The sequence below is a fragment of the Mugil cephalus genome, chromosome 3 (assembly GCF_022458985.1).
Source record: "Mugil cephalus isolate CIBA_MC_2020 chromosome 3, CIBA_Mcephalus_1.1, whole genome shotgun sequence".
NCBI lineage: Eukaryota > Metazoa > Chordata > Actinopteri > Mugiliformes > Mugilidae > Mugil > Mugil cephalus.
Genome location: NC_061772.1, coordinates 31,469,338 through 31,485,726, shown reverse-complemented (window position 1 = coordinate 31,485,726; position 16,389 = coordinate 31,469,338). Strand labels below are relative to the sequence as shown.

Sequence of the window (16,389 nt, the reverse complement as noted above, 5' to 3'; positions counted from 1 at the left end):
AAATAGGTCAATGATTAGTTGGACACTGGTGACTTTATTAAACAGTGAAATAATCCCTGTGTCCTCGTATGAGGACGTGTCTCTGGAGGTTGATCTGAACCTTCAAACACTTTGATTCCATTTCAACGTAAAACAAGAGAAAATAAAGTGACTTAAATGTTCCTTCATGACGGACAGGACGTCTCAGAGCTCCTGGTCCTGTCCCATCAGAAGGTGCTCTGTAGGAGACAGTGGCAGCCACAGCCTGTGGGACACTCGTCCTGCCTCCGGAACCAGTCCATCATGTGACTGGTGTGTCCTCCGTGTCCACAGTTCAGACAGAAGTTGGACGAACCTCGGACGGCCACGTGGCAGATGGAGCATTGGAAGGTGAGACGCTTACAGACGGCGCACTGAGTCCCACGAGCCTGACTGCGACAATGGCAGCAGTACACACCGAACTCTGAAGGGGACGGGGACATCAGAGAGGACATTTAGACACACTGCTACCAACAGGACCATTCACAGCTTAGTTACATCAGCTAGGGGCCAGGGGCTACGCTAACGCCAGGGGGTACGCTAACGCCAGGGGGTATGCTAACGCCAGGGGCTACGCTATCGCCAGGGGGTACGCTAACGCCAGGGGGTATGCTAACGCCAGGGGCTACGCTAACACTAGGGGGTATGCTAATGCTAGGTGCCATGCTAACGCCAGGGGCTACGCTATCACTTGGGGCTACGCTAACGCTAGGGGGTATGCTAATGTCTCTTAAGGGCTTGGAATGTGGTAAATTCATTTATTTTATTTTCTCTATGAAAATGTTTGAAAAAGCTTTATTTTTTTATTATTTTTAACAAATATTTTATTATTTTATCTTTCCAGTGTCGTATACTTGTAGTTTTCGGTGCTTTTGATGTGTATTTTAAAGCCTGTCTTATTTGTCCTCGGGTGTTTTGAAAGGAGCCTGTGAATAAATGTATTATTAATATTATGACTATTAGAAGAGTTACTGCCCTATGGAGGGATATAGGTTAGTTTGTTGAAGCTGTGACGTGTCCAGAGATGAGGACAGAGGACAGAGGACGTACCGATGCCTTTGTGGGGCTCAGGAGGACAGGAGGCAAACTTGAGGACGTCGGCTCGTTTGTCTCTCAAACCCCAACGATACAAGATTTCACCGTAAGTCTTCTTGAACTCGTCAAACTGCAGCGTGTTGGACGGGTCCAGCAACCTGAGAGACACGAACCATTACACCCACACACAGTCTGTCCTCTACATCCATCACTCCCTCCCTCCGTCCCACCTCTTGTTCATGTCGTGTTGTTCCCTCTCTCGTTCCCGTGGGTCTGTGTAGACCTGGTTTCCATGGCGATAGTCGTCAGGGGAGGACTCTCCCCAGGGGTTAACGAGCTCCGAGTCTCTTCCTGCCAATTAACAGCCGTGAATAAATCACCTGTGTGTGTGTGTGTGTGTGTCTGTGTGTGTGTGTCTGTGTGTGTCTGTGTGTGTCTGTGTGTGTGTGTGTCTGTGTGTGTGTGTGTCTGTGTCTGTGTGTGTGTGTGTGTGTGTCTGTCTGTGTCTGTGTGTGTGTGTGTGTGTGTGTGTGTGTGTGTCTGTGTTGTGTGTGTGTGTGTGTGTGTGTGTGTGTGTGTGTGTGTGTGTGTGTGTGTGTGTGTGTGTGTCTGTGTGTGTGGTGTGTGTGTCTGTTGTGTGTGTGTGTGTGTCTGTGTGTTGTGTGTGTGTGTGTGTGTGTGTGTGTCTGTGTGTGTGTGTGTGTCTGTGTGTGTGTGTCTGTGTGTGTGTGTGTGTGTCTGTCTGTGTCTGTGTGTGTGTCTGTGTGTCCGTGTGTCTGTGTGTGTGTGTGTCTGTCTGTGTCTGTGTGTGTGTGTGTGTGTGTGTGTCTGTGTGTGTGTGTGTGTCTGTGTGTGTGTGTGTGTGGTGTGTGTGTGTGTGTCTGTGTGTGTCTGTGTGTGTGTGTGTCTGTGTGTGTGTGTCTGTGTGTGTGTGTCTGTGTGTGTCTGTGTGTGTGTGTCTGTGTGTGTGTGTGTCTGTGTGTGTGTGTTGTGTGTGTGTGTCTGTGTGTGTCGTGTGGTGTGTCTGTGTGTGTCTGTGTGTTGTGTCGTGTGTGTGTCTGTGTGTGTCTGTGTTGTGTGTGTGTGTCTGTGTGTGTGTTGTGGTCTGTGTGTGTGTGTGTCTGTGTGTGTGTGTTTCTGTGTGTGTGTGTCTGTGTGTGTGTGTCTGTCTGTGTGTGTGTGTGTGTGTGTCTGTGTGTGTGTGTGTGTGTGTGTGTGTCTGTGTGTGTGTGTGTGTGTGTGCGTGTGTGTGCGTGTCTCACCTGGGTTCCAGGCGCTGATGGAGTCTGACGTACTGGAGCAGGAGCCGGAGGTGACGGAGCTGGAGGTGAAGCTGGGCTGAGACACAACACACTACATCACTGCAGGAAACCACCTAAAATGGATGTGACGTGTTCTTTAGCCCCACCCACTAACATGGAGGGGGCGGGGTCATTACATATAGTGCAGCCAGCCACCAGGGGGCAGAGGAGGAGCCATCATGGCGTCCATGCATTCAAGCTGTTAACTCACATATCTGGAATGGTGGGGGGGCAACATGGAGGGGCGAGCAGGGTGGTGTCCATACAGGGCGTAGCAGTCTGGGGGCGGAGCCTGAGCTCTGAACACGCTGCAGATCATGGCGAGAGTCTGAACGTCACTCATCTGACTGTAGTGGTCCAACCTGAGGAGACGGAGACGGATCATGAACTTTAGTTGTGTTTAGTTCCAGGTCTCAGTGTTGTGTTGTGTTGTGTTGTGTTGTGTTGTGTTGTGTTGTGTTGTGTCCACATTTCTTAATGAACTTTGTGAACTCTTGGCGTTGGAGTTACTTTCATAGAAAAACCTATTTCTAACTGAAGTTCATGTCTTCATGTTTGTATGTTGGGTCCAGATTAGACCCTCTGAGGGGCCTCTTTTGGTCCACGGGTCATATGTTTGACACCTGTGCATCACTGTAAACTCATTCAAACAGGTAACTGGTTGAGTCAGAGCTCCTCCTCCTCCTCCTCCTCCACCTCCTCCTCCTCAGAGAGAGGAGCACACCTCAGGACATATGGACATTAGTGTTCATAGCGTGAGGACTGTATCTATATAGTATAAATGTATTGCTAATAAACGTCCCCGTCTCGTTCCTGTCTTGTGTCTAAATCCTGTCCAGGGACTCGTGACCTGGCTACGAGTCTTCTATACGTCCCGTTCTACCAGCTGTGGTAATAAATGACGGTAAAACTCACAGAGTCTCCAGCAGGTGGCGTCCAAACGGGTGTCTGGCCCAGGGTGTCTCCGTGTCCGGGTCTGAGTCTGGACTCAGGTCCTGGCTGGTGGCTGCAGACGCCAGGGCCCAGACCTGCAGAGGACAGAGTTTCAGGTCATGAGTGGACTCGTCTCTGTGGACCAACAGAGACACGAAAACGTCTCAGTGACCTCTGACCTTGGCCACGTCTCTGCGTCCGGCCGCCAGTGCCGCCGCCGCGTTCTTCTGACACGTGTCCTGGACGTCGTTCATGTTCAGGCTAAAAACACACCACTGTTAGCATGTCCCATATCTGGGCCCTAGTCTCTAGTCCCTAGTAGCTGGTCCCTAGACTCTAGTTCCCAGTATCTGGTCCCTAGTACCTAGTCTCTGGTCCCTAGCCTCTAGTCTCTGGTCCCTAAACTCTAGTTCCCAGTATCTGGTCCCTAGCCTCTAGTCTCTGGTCCCTAGTATCTGGTCCCTGAGCCCTTGTCCCTAGTCTCTAGTCCCTATTATCTAGTCTAGTCTCTAGTCTCTCATCCCTCGTATCTGGTCCCTAGTCTCTAGTCCCTAGTCCCTAGTATCTGGTCCCTAGTACCTAGTCTCTGGTCCCTAGTACCTAGTATCTAGTTCCTAGTATCTGGTCCCTGGTCCCTAGTCGCTTGCTTCTAGTCCCCAGTCCCTAGTATCTGGTCCCCAGTCCCTTGTCCCTAGTCCCTAGTCTTTGGTCCCTAGTCTCTAGTCTCTAGTCTCTGGTCCCTAGTCTCTAGTCAACTAGTCTCTAGTGTCTCACGTGTAGCTGTCTCCCAGGGTCTTGTGGACAGGCAGCAGACGGGACGTCTCCTGGATGATGACTTTCCCGGCCAGTTTGATGGGACGGTTACTCCCCTCTGCTCCTTCTCTCTTGGTCTTAAAGCGACGGGACTTCTACCAGGAGGAGACAGGAGGAGGAGACAGGAGGAGACAGACAGGAGGAGACAGGAGGAGGAGACAGGAGGAGACAGACAGAAGGAGATAGGAGGAGGAGACAGGAGGAGGAGGCAGGAGGAGACAGACAGGAGGAGACAGGAGGAGGAAACAGGAGGAGGAGACAGACAGGAGGAGACAGGAGGAGGAGACAGGAGGACACAGGAGGAGGAGACAGACAGGAGGAGACAGGCAGGAGGAGACAAGAGGAGGAGACAGACAGGAGGAGATAGGAGGAGGAGACAGGAGGAGACAGACAGGAGGAAACAGGAGGACACAGGAGGAGGAGACAGGAGGAGGAGACGGGAGGAGGAGACAAGAGGAGGAGACAGGAGGAGGAGAAAGCCGGCCCAGAGGAGACAAAGCACCACCTGATTAAAAGTGGTCTAGGAGACAGAGTCTGTCCACACTGAGAGACACTGAGGGGACAACATGTCCTCCAGAGACCGATTCAAACTGAGACGTCTGTGTCTGTTTGGATTTATAATAAACCAAACGGACTGAAAACCGTTTGTAAATTCTGTGAGTTCTGGTGATTTTAATGGACCTTCTGCCTCCGTTCACTGAGACAGTCAGAGACAGGACGTCCCCCTGAACAAGATGGCGGCCGCCACGACGCATCGTTCCCATGGACAGACACGGCGGAGGCAGCATCAAGTGTTTACATCTATGGGCGGGGCCTGGATGAGCTTTACTCCGCCCACACTCGGATACTCCAAATATGGGCATGGGGGTGGTGTTGAGACCCGCCCACCCAGCTCTCCTCTACCTGTCACTCAAAGTCCTTAACAATGTAGAAATGAAAACATAAAATTAACAAATCAGTTATAAAATAGGAACCTGGAGTTTGTCTCAGTCTCATCAGCTGTTTCCTGTCTCTCAGTGTGAACACGTTAGTGTCCAGTTTATGACCAACTAATTACATTAAATGATCAAGAGGAACTTACCTGGAGGAGTTAGTGAGCGTTAGATAAGACCTCGTTAGATCCATTAGAGACGTGTTCAGAATCTGGTCTAGCCCTTCCCGTCTCCTCAGTGTGATCAAAGGCTAGCGTCACATATTTACAGCTAACGGCTGCAGCTAGACAGCTAACGGCTGCAGCTGGATAGCTAACGGCTGCAGCTGGATAGCTAACGGCTGCGGCTAGATAGCTAACGGCTGCAGCTAGATAGCTAACGGCTGCGGCTAGATAGCTAACGGCTGCGGCTAGATAGCTAACGGCTGCAGCTAGATAGCTAACGGCTGCAGCTAGATAGCTAACGGCTGCAGCTGGTGAGATACGTTTTGAGCTGAACCATGGAACCCTCTGAATGAAGAGACTGAAAGGCTTTAAATCCAGAACACAGAGTTTAAAGGTGTTAGAGTGGAGGTTAGTGAGTCAGTTATCATGCTGATAAACTGTTAAAGCCCCAGAGAACAGGGATAGGGGACAGAGCTCAGTACCGGCCAATCATGGAGGGTTTGGACAGACCAGCGGCGAGAGGCAGAGATTGGGAGCTTCTGATTGGAGGAGAGTGAGAAGGAGGAGGGGCCCATAGCGGCGTGGAGGGCAGGTGATTGGCCAGAGAGAAACAACAACAGGAACAAAAACAGACAGAAGACCATGAGGAAGAGATGGACACAGCTCCTGAAGACGTTCACCTCCATCTGTTATTAACCCTCAACCCCTCAAATGTCCAGGGAGGACACACCTGTCCCCAAGAGAAGCAGCTGGAACCAAGACAAAGACTCCAGGAGGTGGAAGAAAAGCTTCTGTCAGGAAGTTTAGAACAAACATGGAGGACGACCACGGCCCTTGAACACGTGGAAATAACTCTCATACCAGCAGGTGGCAGTATAATCTGTTAGCTGGGAGGCTAGGAGGAGCTACTGTTAGCTGAGAAGCTACAAAGAACTACTATAACCGGGAGGCTAGGAGGATTTACTGTTAGCTGGGAGGCTAAGAAGAGCTACTGTTAGCTGGGAGGCTAAGAAGAGCTACTGTAAGCTGGCAGGTTAGGATGTGCTACTATTAGCTGGGAGGCTAGGAAGCACTACTATTTGCTGGGAGGCTAGGAGGAGCTACTATAAGTTGGGAGGCTAGGAAGAGGTACTGTTAGCTGGGAAGCTAGGATGTGCTACTGTTAGCTGAGAGGTTAGGAATACCTACTATTAGCTGGGAGGCTAGGAAGAACTACTGTTAGCTGGGAGGCTAGGATGTGCTACCGTTAGCTGAGAGGCTAAGAATATCTACTATTAGCTGGGAGGCTAGGAGGAGCTACTATTAGCTGGGAGGCTAGGTTGAGCTACTATGAGCTATGAGGCTAGGAAGAGCTACTATTAGCTCGGACGCTAGGAGGAGCTACTATTAGCTGGGAGGCTAGAAGGAGCTACTGTTAGCCTTGAAGCTAGGAGGAGATACTGTTAGCTGGGACGCTAGGGTGAGCTACTATTAGCTGGGAGGCTAGGAGGAGCTACTGTTAGCCTTGAAGCTAGGGTGAGCTACTACTAGCTGGTTCCTGCAGCTTGTTAACAACCTTCTGTCATAACCGTTCTGAGAACACGGTAGAACCAACGAGTCCAAACCCACAGACCAATGATTGGTTTAGTCTTTAACTTCCACATCCCATGCAGAGGGTAAACACGTTAGCGTGTTAGCATCAGCTCTCTGTGGCTCACCCGTTCTTTGTAGTAGAAGGAGGAGATGGAGACGGTGTCTTTGTCGGAGCGAGTCGGGCTGCCGCTGTAAAGACGCAGCGTGCTCTGAGACTCTGAACGCATCTTCATGGGGGTCAGGACGCCGCTGTGATAGGCCGACAGCGCCGACAGCGACCTGGACCCAGAGTTACAGCACAAAATACATACGTCACAAAACGTTTACATATGAGTAGAGCTGTCACACGAGCTGGGGATCAAACTGGATTAATGTGGGTTGGTTCTGCTGTTACTACACTAGTGGAGTATTGGGTCCATAGTTCTGATACTAGAACAAACTATAATCTGGACCTGAACATGGAAAGAAACAATGGCAAGAAAGTTGAATCTGGTCTAATCTCATCTAATCTAATGTAGTTTAGTTTAGTCTAATCTAATCTAGTCTAGTCTAGTCTAGTCTAGTCTAATCTAATCTAATCTAATCTAGTCTAGTCTAATCTAGTCTAGTCTAATCTAATCTAATGTAATCTAATCTAATCTAGTCTAGTCTAATCTAGTCTAGTCTAGTCTAGTCTAATCTAATCTAATCTTATCTAATCTAATCTAATCTAATCTAGTCTAGTCTAATCTAGTCTAGTCTAATCTAATGTAGTTTAGTCTAATGTACTCTGGTCTAGTCTAGTCTAATCTAATCTAATCTTATCTAGTCTAATGTAGTCTAGTCTAGTCTAGTCTATAGGTCTACATAGCATGTGGGCGGGGCTTATTGTGGTGATGGACAGGAGAGTAACAGTAGACGTGAAGACAGAAACATGCAGAACTCGAAAAGAACTGAGGGGCGGGGTTTGTTACCTGGGTGTGGGCTCTGTGGGCGGGGCAGAGCGGTGCATGGTGATTGGTCGGGTGAAGTAAACCAAACAGCCGGTGCCACAGAACCGAGCGCCGGACGTCCGAGGGAACGGGATGTTGGCGTCCTGGAGGAGGAGAGCGTCAGATTCTGAGTCTGGAGGTGCTGAGGTCATATTCTGAACCTCCTCCTGGTACCTGGTAGGAGCCGTAGGTGTTGGTGACGCGAGGAAATGCCTGCAGCGACGGGGTGACCGGGTTGGACAGGACGAAGGGACCAGAGGACGGGTTGTCTTCCTGTGTCTGACAGAGGACAGAGAGTCCAGACCGATACAGATATCGATAATATTGATACCGACGTAATGAGATTGATAATGACGGCAGCGGTGACGTGGCTGCAACCAGGAACCGCACCAACATTAACCACGTTCTACTGTTTGTGAAGAGGCTGCAAGACACAGTGGTAACACAACAAACTTCTAGAGGAATGAACAATCATGGTGTCCTGGTTCAGGTTCTGGTTCTGATTCTCACCATATCAGACTCCAGACAGGACACGAGTTGTCGGACACACGGCTCCAGACAGTTCTGGTTCCTCTTGACCTTCTGGACCGACGTGTCTCTGAGGATCTGAACAGAAGAAGATCAGACGTGGATCAGAGAGACCTGGTTCATACTGCTGGGGGGACTTAATGACATGTCCAGGTCTAGAGGACACGGATGGACTTCATTATTAGATGTTATCACACCGGCCACTGCACAGAGTCCAGACCTGAACCCAGAGAGAAGGTTTGGGACGAACTGGAGACTCAGACTCTGACATCATCAATACAAGATCTGAACTAAAACAATGGATGAGATAAACCTGGAGACACTGGAGAAGCTTCTGATTGAACCAACGGAGTCAAACCTGGAGGAGCTCCGCCCACAGACTAGAGGGAGGAGCTAAACCCACAGACTGGAGGGAGGAGCTAAACCCACAGACTGAAGGGAGGAGCTAAACCCACAGACTGGAGGGAGGAGCTTTATTTAAATGTTATGTTCTGATCTGAGCAGAATGAACCTGAACCAGCCTCTCTGAGCCCGGTGTGGTGCGTTCAAGTACCTTCTGGATCTTGGTCTTCATGGAGGAGGGGATGGTTGTCGGGGAGACGAACTGGAAGGTGGGCGCGGCGTTGTTGGGGTACTGAGCAGGGAACTTGACCACCAGGTGGACCTGATGGCTGCCGAAGTGAGCGGACACCACACAGCTGTGGTTCATGGCGTCCATCTGCAGCAAAGCAGCAAACACAAGGTCGGTACTGGACCAGGTTCAGGTTCAGGTTCAGGTTCCTCAGGGACAAAGGACAGAAACTTAAGGTCCAACCTCCACGTTGACGTTCCTGATCTGCAGGTTGACCAGAGAGAACTCCTGCTGCAGAGTCTGAGCCAGACCTGAACCTGCCGCCGAGTCCTGACCCCCTCCAGAGGCCAGAGAGCCGTCCTGATCTGAGAGACAGACACCAGGACCATGGGTCACAGCCAGAACCAGAACCAGGACCAGGACCAGGACCAGACTCTAAGACTCACCCAGCAGGTTGTCTACAGCAGGACCCCCACCGTGGTGGCCTTCAGGCTCCTGAGACGACGCCTTCTCAGTCTCCACAGTGAGAGACAGTCCCTCCATCAGGTCCTCCCCTACGTCACTGACACACAGCTACACAACCAGGAGGAGGAAGAGGAGGAGGAGGAGGAGGAGGAGGAGAGTTAACCAGTGAACATCAGGGAGTCTGAGTGACGTCGTCTCTGACCTCTGACCTTCTGTAGCTGAGGATCGACCCTCCAGATCCTCAGGGTCTGATCTCTGGACCAGGTCACCAGCTGGTAGTCCTTGGATCCTGGACACAGACCAACAACCACGAACGTTTGTCTACTGGACCTACAGGCGTTAGCAGGTTAGCCTAGCAGGCTAGCCTAGCTTAGCACAAAGACTGGGAGCGGAGGGAAGCGTTAGCGTCGTCTCACCTTCTTTCTGGGGCCTCCACTGGAACTCCAGCACCACGTCGTCGTGTCCCACGAAGGCGTGGACGGGGCTGTTCAGGTCCAGCGTGCTCCACAACAACAAGCTGTTCTCTCTCCTGAGCTGAGGAACCATGACGGTGACCAGACCGTTGGAGAACGGCTGAAACACAAACACACAACAACACCACCCTTCATCCAGGACCAGGACCAGGACCAGGACCAGGACCAGGACCAGGACCAGACCCCTGAGCCATCACACTCTCATGACTCTGACCACAGGCTCCTGGACTCATTACATCCACTTCAGATCCACTGGCTTCATTTGGTCTGTTGTGTCTGTTAGTCTGTTGTTGTTGTTGTGTTGTGTTGTGTTGTGTTGGTCTGTTGTTGTTGTTGTTGTTGTTGTTGTGTTGTTGTTGTTGTTGGAGCTCAGTGCTCATACTCACCGTGTACCTGGCCTTCCACACTGGGACCTGACAGGACAGGATGTTCAGGTACTTCCTGGGCTGTCGGTAATCCCAGAACTCCACCCAGAAACGACACAGAGGAAACACGTGATGTATTTAACACAACCAGACACACATACACACAAACACCAGCGGAGGTCAGAGGTTCAAGGTCTGAACGGATCCACTTTAAAGCAGCTTCATTCAGACCCATGTACTGTAGTACTGCCACTGTATTACAGTACTACCACTGTATTATAGTATTACCACTGTATTATAGTACTGCCACTGTACTGTAGTACTGCCACTGTATTATAGTACTGCCACTGTACTGTAGTACTGCCACTGTATTATAGTACTACCACTGTATTATAGTATTACCACTGTATTATAGTACTGCCACTGTATTATAGTACTACCACTGTATTATAGTACTACCACTGTATTATAATATTACCACTGTATTATAGTACTGCCACTGTACTGTAGTACTGCCACTGTACTCTAGTACTATCACTGTATTATAGTGCTACCACTGTACTGTAGTACTGCCACTGTACTGTAGTACTAACACTGTATTATAGTACCACCACTGTATTATAGTACTACCACTGTATGAAAGCAGAGAAATGAGAGGCTGTGATTGGTCGTCCTCACCCTCACTGAGTTGTCCTGGCTGGACGTGGCCAGGATGAACTCGTGGTCTGGGTGCCAGTCCAGGCCGTGGATCTTGGACAGATGAGCAGCAACGTACTCGGTCGCTGTGTTCGGCTTCTGCTCAAGAAATACAAAAATATTCAAGACACTCTGAATGACTCGCTGACCTCCCAGGTCTGGGATGAGAACCTGGAGACACTGTATGGAAGTCAGCAGGTAACTTCCTCCTACAGATCCTCCTATAGATCCTCCTACAGATCCTCCTCCTACAGATCATCCTATAGATCCCCCTCCTATAGATTTTCCTCCTATAGATCCTCCTCCTATGGCGCATTTCCAGTAGCACGGTACGACGCGGCACGGCGCAGTAATGCATGTAGTACCTGGTACCAGTACTCTTTTGGTATCGCCTCAGCGCTGGTTCCAAGCAAGTCGAAGTGATACTAAAACGTGACGTCAGCCGACTGCCTTCCACTGATTGGCCGACGAGTGTCGTCACTGGAAGTGTCATAAGCACGCGAAGACCGACCAGACTGTAAATAGACTAAAGAAGACATGACTACTTTTTAAAACCCCGCTGCTCTTCGACGACTCTGCTTCGAACACGAGAGAATGACGTCCAGAAGAAATCAAGGCCGTGGTCGGTCGAGGCGTTCCCGACGTTCTTCTCTTTGGTGGCTGAAGTGTTGTTGTTGTTGTTGTTGTTCTGGTCTTCTGGTTTTGTGCGTGGCTTGTCGCTGTGTAAATGACGTCACGGCGCCGCCGTGTTATGACGCCCACGTTGTAATGGAAACAGACCCGAACAGTACCGTGCCGTACCGTGCTAGTGGAAATGCGCCACTAGAGATCCTCCTTCTATAGATCCTCCTCCTATAGGTCCTCCTATTGTTCCTCCTATAGATCCCCCTCCTATTGTTCCTCCTATAGATCCCCCTCCTATTGTTCCTCCTATAGATCCTCCTCCTATAGCTCCTCCTTCTATAGATCCTCCTCCTACAGATCCTCCTCCTATAGGTCCTTCTATTGTTCCTCCTATAGATCCTCCTCCTACTGTTCCTCCTATAGATCCTCCTCCTACTGTTCCTCCTATAGATCCTCCTCCTATAGCTCCTCCTCCTATAGCTCCTCCTTCTATTGTTCCTCCTATAGCTCCTCCTCTATAGCTCCTCCTCCTATAGATCCTCTCATTCTAATGTAGTTTTCCTGGAGCCCGTCCACCAGGAGCAGCTCTTAGCTCTTTGAATCTTTAGGGACACGGGTCCTGGTCTCTCTCAGTCCTCACTCTTTTGTCCCAGATGCGAACGTCTCCATCGTGACTGGACGCCAGCAGGTTCTGGTTCTTCCTGTTCCACTTCACCTGAGACGCTCCGGCTGGAGGAGACAGAGACTTCTTTAACTGGACGACGTCTAGAAATCTACATCTAGATTCTTTTACTTTGAGGTGTGAATTGTTTTAGTGTCCCTGAATGCATCCAGACTGAGACTGAAGGGGTCTCTGTTGGTCTGGGGTGAACTGGGACTCACCTACAGCGGACAAGGCCACCGTGGGTTTCCTGGTGTCTCTGTGGAGTCAACCAGACGTTAGTCAGCCAGAGGGGGAGGACTGGGGCTTGGTTTATTGTTCTATTAATGTTCTATTAATGTTCTATTATCTAGAGTAGCTTTTTAACAAGTTCCTGAGGATCTGACCTGGTGTCCCAGATGTAGATGTATGTGTCCACGGAGCTGGTGACCAGGAACTCAGGTTCAAACCAGGACCAGTCCAGATCACTGCAAACAACAACAACCACAGCGCGTCAGCGAACGCATCACAGTTCATCCATGAATAAAGAGAGCCCTTGAACATATCACAAACATCAGTCGCTAACAGCAGATGCTAATATTAGACACTAACATTAGATGGTAACAGCAGACACTAAGATTAGATGCTAAAATTAGATGCTAACATTACACGCTAACATTAGCTAAAAAAGAGCTACTATCTCCGTCCATCCGTCTGCTCTGTTCAGAGTCTTAAACTTTATTCACACAGCTGATTTTTAAAAATACATCTCACTGTGTGAACTCTGTAGAACTGTGAATAAAACTCATCCACCAACGTTAGTTGTTACCTGATGACGCGGGTGTGTCCCTGCAGGGATGTCTGAGCTTCTCCACAGCCGTCCCTCCATGAGTACAGGTCCACCCTCTGGTTACTCTGAGGACACAAAGACACAGGAACTGTTAACCCCCCACAGAGTCCAGTGTTTCCACGACCATCAGGGTCCACCAAGAACCACCAGGAACCACCAGGAACCACCAGGGTCCACCAGGAACCACCCGGAACCATCAGGGTCCATCAGGAACCACCAGGGTCCACCAGGAACCACCAGGGTCCATCAGGGTCCACCAAGAACCACCAGGAACCACCAGGGTCCACCAGGAACCACCAGAGTCCACCAGGGTCCACCAAGAACCACCAGGAACCATCAGGGTCAAAGAGGACCTGTAAATGTTCCCCCTCAAAGATCCACTGTAGCTATAACAGACGTAGACTTATTGGATAAAAACTGTTAAATTAATGATGTTCTTTCATCTTCTCATTTAAATGTGATCTCTTTTATTTTTTCAACCAAATGATGTTAGCTAACGTTAGATGCTAACATCAGGAGCTAACATTAATATTAGCCATTTACTTCTATGCTCAACTGTAACTTATTAGCATGAGCAGCTAATTCATGTAAATCACTGTTCACTAGGGGTGTAACGATTCGTTTTAACAACGATTGGATTCGAATCACGATTCGTGGAGGCCGATATGATTCAGGGACGATTTTAGTTCATTTAGAACGATACGATCCGAAACGATTCAGTAACTGGAAATCAATTCAGCAACTTTTTAGCCAAACATGAAACCAGCGAGACTGAAATATATACCTGCTCAGCAGTGGTGGTTATAGGTCAAAATTACCAAATTTATTTGTATTTGTTTTTGCATAAAATAAACTTTTAGCTGCACAATGACACTTTTTAATCTAAACATGTTAAATGCAAAGTTGTTTTTCACAGCATGAAAAATGGACAGTCGTCCATGCAGAGCTGCTGGCTGTTCGCTTTCACATCTATCACACATCATCAGCGGGTAACACTGTGTGTAGCACTTCAAGGCGTCCGTGTAAAACGCTCCAGCGCGTTGGTTCCGATCCTCAGCCTGACTAACACCGCCACTTCTTAGTCAGACTGAATCAGGCGACGTTTAACGCCTTTATCATTAAAAGAGCTAAAAAACACACATAAATATAAAGTCTGACGCGTTTAATCCAATGCGTTTTTTCCTAGTATTAAAACGATATTAGGTCGATTTAAGTCGTCCGGAAGGCCAACCTGTCGAGCACAGATCGATGTAGTTGGATCGTAGGAAAATAAATCGATTTATTGATGTAGTGGATGAATCGTTACACCCTCACTGTTCACTGATCTAATTAAATATAAATACATATCAGGATATACATAGTAAACAAATCATATCATTCACTAATGACTGCACACACACTCATTCATTCATTCATTCATTCATTCATTCATGATGAACTCACCGAGGCAGCGAACACGTGGGCCTCTGACCTGTGGGGGTTCCACTGGACCGACCCCACGTCCCACTTACTGTGGCGGCCGATCTTCCGCGGAGGTTCAGACGGATCCTCCAGGTTCACCATGTAGAGGAAGCGACGTCTAGCAGACATTTAACGCCGTCAAGAACTTTTACCTCATCATGTTTATACTCAGTCTGGACAAATGGCTATAAAGTCTATTGTGTTCTACTGTATTCTACTGTATTCTGTTGTATTCTGTCGTATTCTACTGTATTCTGTTGTATTCTACTGTTTTCTATTGTATTCTACTGTATTCTGCTGTATTCTGTCGTATTCTGTCGTATTCTACTGTTTTCTATTGTATTCTACTGTATTCTGTCGTATTGTACTGTATTCTACTGTATTCTGTCGTATTGTACTGTATTGTACTGTATTCTGTCGTATTCTACTGTATTCTGTTGTATTCTACTGTTTTCTATTGTATTCTACTGTATTCTGCTGTATTCTGTCGTATTCTGTCGTATTCTACTGTTTTCTATTGTATTCTACTGTATTCTGTCGTATTGTACTGTATTCTACTGTATTCTGTCGTATTGTACTGTATTGTACTGTATTCTGTCGTATTGTACTGTATTCTGTTCTCTCATCCTGTTGACATGTTGTTTTGAAGAATCTGTCAAACATCAAGTTTACTGAACGTTGACGCTTCAGAGGAAGTAATTGTGATAAAGAAATTGTCTGAAGTTAAAATCTCTTTATATGTTTGAAATGGTGCGTTCAGGTGACCTGAACTTACCCGGACAGCACGGCGTGGGAGCCCAGACAGTCCACTGACATGGCGGTGGCCTGAAAGCACCAGACAACAGGACCAGAGACACAATTTATTTCCCATCACATCATTTCATTAATTATCTTCCAACTCAGATTTCAGATTTTCCTGATGGGTCCTTGAACTCCTGGTTCTGGTCCAGTGGTAGGTAGAGATCCATCAGAGGCAGCAGCTGATACAGTATTATACTGACCACATGGTGGCGCTGCTGCTGATTCACACACAGACTGAGACCAGATCTACAGTTCTGTCTGAGGGCGAATTAATGGAGACACGTTTTAATTAATTAGGACCTGATGATATTCAGACCAAACGCTGTTCAGCTTTACTTTCTAACAGACGAGTCCATATTATTCATGTAAATGCTCATTATTAATCCCTCATAGGAAACAGATTGACTTCACCTCTATTATATACTCTGTTATTTTACTGGATTTCTACTCAGATTTACTTTAATTTTATCTTTCGTTTTACTCGTGGTTCTTACTGTTGAACTATTTAGTCTGAGTCTAAGTGAACTCAGGAGTTTATGGAAGGACAGGTGAGACCAGGTGAGGCTTTACAGAAAACCTTCAAATCTTTTACCTGAACAACTAAATCAAATAATCACTTGATCTTAAAAATCCGCTGCTGATGATTTTCCCGTTGATCGATAAATTCAACTAAAACCATAAACCAGGGGGATCCAACTCCTTCCAGCTCAGGGTAACACAACAGAATATTAATAATAACAACTCTGTTTCCTTTTGTTTTAGTGCAAAGACGAACATTATGAACGTGTTTCCATGTAACGAACGGAGGTGAGTGTGTGTTTAGTTCCAGGTGTTCAACTCTAAAACTGTGTGAACCTGAGGGAGAACAAGTGTCTTCATGCCGCCGAGGGCCCGGTTGGTCCGTGTGTTTCACATCTGACTCTTAAATTAGTTTCTTATGGATCCTAAACTAAAGGGACAACTCTGAACTCTGGCTCAGATTCAGCTGCGACGGGACACAAATACCTGAGCGTCCCGAAACTCCACCACCACATTCTCGCTGCTCCAGCGGGCCGCCATCTTGTCTGTAAACAAAACACCACGTGACTACGAGGCCTCGCGCTACGTTCATGAACGCTGGGGAAAACGAGACTCAGAAAACACGGATCAACTCGACGTGTAAAGTTAGTCGCGATT

At 48.2% G+C, this 16,389-nt stretch overlaps 1 protein-coding gene across 3 annotated transcripts; it reads right to left on the bottom strand.

Moving 5' to 3' along the window:
* Positions 1-14: 14 nt before the first annotated feature.
* Positions 15-16,294, bottom strand: wdr59 (WD repeat domain 59). 3 transcript variants are annotated; one of them, XM_047580987.1, is made up of 27 exons: positions 16,219-16,294; positions 15,188-15,237; positions 14,395-14,530; positions 12,931-13,016; positions 12,509-12,589; positions 12,344-12,381; positions 12,102-12,190; positions 10,820-10,936; positions 10,163-10,240; positions 9,720-9,876; positions 9,513-9,592; positions 9,285-9,411; positions 9,082-9,203; positions 8,821-8,985; positions 8,250-8,345; positions 7,914-8,018; positions 7,722-7,843; positions 6,894-7,047; positions 5,679-5,735; positions 4,062-4,195; positions 3,467-3,548; positions 3,270-3,382; positions 2,566-2,716; positions 2,316-2,391; positions 1,284-1,404; positions 1,069-1,211; positions 15-442 (listed from the first exon to the last, which is right to left on the bottom strand). In XM_047580987.1, the coding sequence occupies exons 1-27, from the start codon at positions 16,270-16,272 to the stop codon at positions 207-209; spliced, it is 2,970 nt and encodes a 989-aa protein (XP_047436943.1). In that variant the 5' UTR covers positions 16,273-16,294; the 3' UTR covers positions 15-206. The 3 variants fall into 3 exon arrangements, 2 of the variants coding, with proteins under 2 accessions (XP_047436943.1, XP_047436944.1); XM_047580988.1 differs by lacking the exon at positions 5,679-5,735 and having other exon boundaries at positions 16,219-16,286; XR_007112455.1 differs by lacking the exon at positions 15-442 and having other exon boundaries at positions 2,316-2,428; positions 16,219-16,286.
* Positions 16,295-16,389: the final 95 nt, after the last annotated feature.